The 5,027-nt window shown below is 46.5% G+C and overlaps 1 protein-coding gene across 2 annotated transcripts; it reads right to left on the reverse strand.

Moving 5' to 3' along the window:
- Positions 1-356: 356 nt before the first annotated feature.
- On the reverse strand, positions 357-4,783 carry LOC136483425 (cysteine-rich receptor-like protein kinase 6). 2 transcript variants are annotated; one of them, XM_066480496.1, is made up of 7 exons: positions 3,847-4,783; positions 2,690-2,791; positions 2,232-2,425; positions 1,800-2,010; positions 1,459-1,696; positions 1,205-1,355; positions 357-774 (listed from the first exon to the last, which is right to left on the reverse strand). In XM_066480496.1, the coding sequence occupies exons 1-7, from the start codon at positions 4,661-4,663 to the stop codon at positions 463-465; spliced, it is 2,025 nt and encodes a 674-aa protein (XP_066336593.1). In that variant the 5' UTR covers positions 4,664-4,783; the 3' UTR covers positions 357-462. The 2 variants fall into 2 exon arrangements, with proteins under 2 accessions (XP_066336593.1, XP_066336594.1); XM_066480497.1 differs by having other exon boundaries at positions 2,235-2,425; positions 3,847-4,782.
- Positions 4,784-5,027: the final 244 nt, after the last annotated feature.

Raw genomic sequence — 5,027 nt, forward strand, 5'->3', positions numbered from 1 at the left:
GTCGCCGAGCTCATTAGCTAGCTTTGATTCATAATCCCCAGCAAAACACTCCCCATTCTCCCTTCAATTTCATCCCAAACCATCACCCACCACCACCATGCCGCGGGGGCTTCCACCGCAGCGCCTCCCCCACAGCAGCATCGCCGCCGCATCCACGCTCTTCCTCCTCCTGCTCCTGCTCTCCCCACCAACCATATGGCTCCCATTTTATTGTTGATCAAAGTTGTGGCATGATTTAATTAATTTCTTCATCATAACATGAAAGTGTATGTCTTGTAGTTGGTCATACACACACACACACACACACACACACACACAACAACAACAACAACAACAACAACAACAACAACAACAACAACAACAACAACAACAACAACAACAACAACAACAACAACAACAACAACAACAACAACAACAACAACAACAAAATAGCGTGCGCCTGCTTCATCCAAACCTAGATTTCTATCTACCCTCTGAAATGCAAACACTAACAACATTTACACTGCTAGGTGCAGTAGTTGATGGCTCTCCATCCGCCGAGCTCAAGTTGAAGTAGGCCGGCTGCTTTGGGCATGGCAGGCTCGACATGGTCTCCATAGATAGCATTGCAACTACGTCGGACATGGTAGGGCGATCAGCTCCATTCTCCTGGACACACATCAAGGCAATATTGATGCATTTCAGTATCTCCAGTGCTTGATCTTGGTCGTGGTGATCTGCTAATGATTTGTCAACAAGCTCAAACCATCTGCCCTCCTTCCATAGCGTCCATGCCTTCAACAAAGTGCCCACCTCAGTTATATAATGAGTTTGTTGAATGGAGATTTTACAAAATATTGTATGAAAACCTACTTGAAGACAATAAACAAAACTATAAGTGGGTCCCTGTTGGCACCTTTTTAAGTAACACTATTTGCTGGAACATTCAATTCCATCTTTCAACAACTGCTGGAAAAAAAAAACGATCGTTGTTGAAAGACACTAGACTGTGTCCTCCGATAAACATACAAAACTTAGTGGCGTCTAGTAGGAAAGATCAGTTTTCTCAAGTCTTTCAGCAAATGCCACATGCACGATTTGAGAAGTGCCTTGTGGCAAAAATTTTATTTTCACACTAACCACTCATGGTTGAAGAGCAGGCACCATGGGGACCACACACTAAATTGGAAGTCCATGTTAACAGTAAATAAATAGAAATACTTACATAGCCAAGCAGGTTGAAGAAATCTCCTTGCTGGTGAAAACCAGCATTTGTCTTCCCACTAATAATCTCAAGAAGTAACACACCGAAGCTAAAGACATCAGTTTTGATAGAGAAGACACCATCTGAAGCATACTCAGGAGCCATATAGCCACTGGATAGAAGAAAACAAAAACCAAAACATCATGCACCAATTACTAACTAATACATTCATCATACAGTTTGATGGAATAGATTTGCAATAAGTGCATGCTTACTATGTCCCCACTACTCTATTCGTATTTCCTTGAAAAGCATTTGGGCTAAATATTTTTGCTAGCCCAAAATCAGAGATCTTGGGATTCATGTCACTGTCCAAGAGAATATTGCTTGCTTTCAGGTCCCTATGTATGATGCGCAGTCGGGAGAGCTTATGAAGATATAGAAGACCTTGTGCTATCCCCTCAATTATATTAAGACGTTTGTCCCAAGTAAGTAATCTTGCTCTTGTTACATCTGCACAGGTAATCGTGTTATCAGCAATGATTAAATTTGGCAGTATGTTTGATAAACATATAACTAAAATGTCATAAGAATGAAAAGGAAATGTACAACATACCAAAGATGAAGAAATCCAGACTCTTGTTTTGCATATATTCGTATATCAATATGTGCTCTTCCCCGTGAACACAGCATCCAAGTAGTCGAACTAGATTGGTATGTTGTAGTTTAGCGATAAGATGGATTTCATTCTTAAACTCCACAAACCCTTGACCAGATTGTGAAGCTAGTCTCTTAACTGCTATTTCAAGCCCATTCGGTAATTGACCCTGCAATGTTTGAAGTTCTAATTTTGTAAAAAAAGAAAATAAGCCAATAGAAATTAGAAAGAGATTTTAACAGCGGCCTAGATATGATCATACTTTATTTAAGGATTTTCTTGAAATGTAAATTTGGATTAATAACTTTTTCATTCAGCCATATATAATAAACCACGGAATTGCCCTCATTTTTTTAGTGGGCCCAGTAAAGTGTGCTCATGATAGCATACCACCTTGTATACAGCGCCAAAGCCCCCTTGTCCAAGTTTGTTTTCATTACAGAAGTTGTCGGTAGACTCAACTATTTGACGGAAATCGAACATTGTGAACTCTGAATCCGTATCTTGAATTGTCCAAAGCGATGATACACCGTCGTCAACTCTTGTCAAATTTGCCATGGGTTGTTCTTGCAACTTCAACATCCCTAACCAAGTCAGAGAAATATAACAATTCAAAATTCTGTCTCTGGTACGGTTTACCATGTCCAGCATAAAAATGAATGGCGCCAGCTTCCTCTGACATAAATCTCTGGGTGACGTTGTCACTTATACGTACATGGGTCGGGATCCTTATTCCTTAGACCCACGTGTCAGTGACCACGTCCCTCTACGTTACGTCCGAGCGAGGAACCGGTTCAAAGTGAACGTGCATCTAATTTACAGAGAGGAAGAATACATCAGCGACGTACCTTTTCTCAGATATCTTATCCATCCAAAGCAAAATATGCATAAGAAAATCCCTACAAGAGGAACAATTATGGATACAATAATCCACTGCTTCTTCCTTTTTCCTACAAATGACAATGACACACCACCTCATCCATCAAAATATGTGATAAGTAATTACAAGGCGACGAATATTGCACGACTGCATCAAAATTCAACCGTGACTCAGCCCGGGCAGTTTTTCACCGAAAACCGAACACCGAACCAAACCGAACCGAATAGTCGGTAATTTGGTTTTTCGGTTCGGTTTCGGTTTTCAGTTCTGTGAAGTTCGGTGTTTCGGTTCGGTTTCGGTTTCTGTGAACTGCAAACCGAAGTACCGAGAAACCGAAATTGGTGGAGTACTGTGGTTTTTTTTCCTGTTGTTTATCAAAACTGATGGAGTACCGTGGTTTATTATCAAGAATGAACTGCAAAACTGATGGAGTACTGTGGTTTATTATCAAGAATGAACTGCAAATTTGTAATATTTGATTTGAGCATTGAATCCTGTCTGATGTTTTCTTACATCGGTTTATTCGGTTTTAACCGAAAAACCGAACTAAAAAACCGAACCAAAATTGGCCGGTTTTTGAAATTTTAGCAAACCGATCGGGGGTCATTTTCTGGAAACCGAAATTTTGAAAAACCGAAAAAACCGAACCGAACCATCGGTTAAAACCGAACGCCCAGGCTGAACCATGACGTGCCCCCACACCTAAAGCACAGGTCTGTGGCCAGCTCATCTCACGGAGCTGCAGTGCCGCGGTGTAAAGGTGGGGCAGGAGCTCGGGAGTTTTCTCGATCTACGTGAGAAGATCTTTTCTTAAACCAAAATACCCAAGGCTATCTAGCCACCGCGGATCGAGTTTTTTAGGGTTGTCTACGCATGTTAGTGTATTCATTCAAGCACAAAGGGGAATAAATAGTTTCTGCTATCTCCCAGTGGAATCAGGATTGTAATATTCATTACTAATTTCTTGCCATCTTGCTTTGCTTGATTACGGGTGCTGTACTGTTGTCGATTTAAACAAACTTGATGTAAGCCAAAAGTGTATTATGTAAATTAATTTGTAGCACATCGATTTCTTTGGCGCTCATAATTAGACAGGAATTGGAACGAAACGATTCAGGTTGGCACCTGAGCGTCGGCCGGCCGTTGGTTGAGTGGATGGCGGCGGCGGCGTCCCCATGTTGAGCATGGGCACGCCACGGAAGAAGACGTAGTTCTCGTACCGGTAGCTGCAGCGCACGCCGGCGGTCCGCGCGCCGATCGTCCCGCCGGCCAACGGCGCCTTGCCGACCAGGTCCTCCAGGCAGCCCCAGCAGTCGGCGGGCGATAGGTCCGGCGTGCACTGCGCCAACGCGTACATCGTCGGCACGGGCGCCGCGACGCTGCCGTTCCAAATCCGCGCCGTCGCGAACCTCCTGGCGGACCCGTACGCCGCCCACCGCGCCGTGCCGTTGAGCAGCGCGCGCACCCGCGCCGTGAACAGGGCGTCGGCGCGGGGGTCGGCGCTGGCGTTCTGCGGCGTGTTGTAGAGGCTGATCTGGCCGACGTTGGCGGTGGTGGCGAGGAAGTCCTGGCCGGAGAAGTAGAGGAAGCAGGCGTCGTAGAGCACGGCCACCTCCTTGTCGAGCGGGCAGGAGCCCCGCGCCTGGCGGAACGCGTCCGCGACGCAGTCCAGGCACCCCGCCGCGTCGGCGTCGCCCCGGCACAGCGTCAGTGCGAAGACGCGGTCGTCGCCGCCGCCGGCGCCCCGGGCCGCCGTGGCGAAGAGCGCCGGCGAGGACGACGCGTTGCGGGGCAGCGCGGTGGACACAGCCTCGAGGTTGACCTGGTACGTGCTGTTGGGCGAGTACCGGGCGCTGCTACCGCAGTACTGCCATGGCTGAGCCGCGGCGGGCGGCGAGGCCGAGAGGAGGACGACCGCGACGGCGACAACCACCACGGCCATGGCGTTCTTGGTTGGTGATTAGAGATTACTTGTCTCTGTCGATAGGCAGCATATATCATTCATTCAGACTTACTGGTCACTCCTGTCTCTGTCATCTGGAAAATTTTAGCTCACTGCGGTCTGATCTGGATCGGGAAGCATCGACTGAGAGGGAAAGCTGATGCGTGCGTCGTGTTACCTGTTTGTTGATGGGTGTCCAGGTCAAGTCGTCGAACACACGTACGGAGTTCAAGGGGGACCTATGTGGGGGCCTGGAGGATCGTTGCAAACGTTCCCATGAGCGCCATTCATGATCATGATTAAATTAATGCACAGCAGAAACAAGATACTACCTCCGTCCTAAAAACAGGGTCATTGTAGTTTT

This window comes from Miscanthus floridulus, chromosome 9 (genome assembly GCF_019320115.1).
Source record: "Miscanthus floridulus cultivar M001 chromosome 9, ASM1932011v1, whole genome shotgun sequence".
Lineage (NCBI taxonomy): Eukaryota > Viridiplantae > Streptophyta > Magnoliopsida > Poales > Poaceae > Miscanthus > Miscanthus floridulus.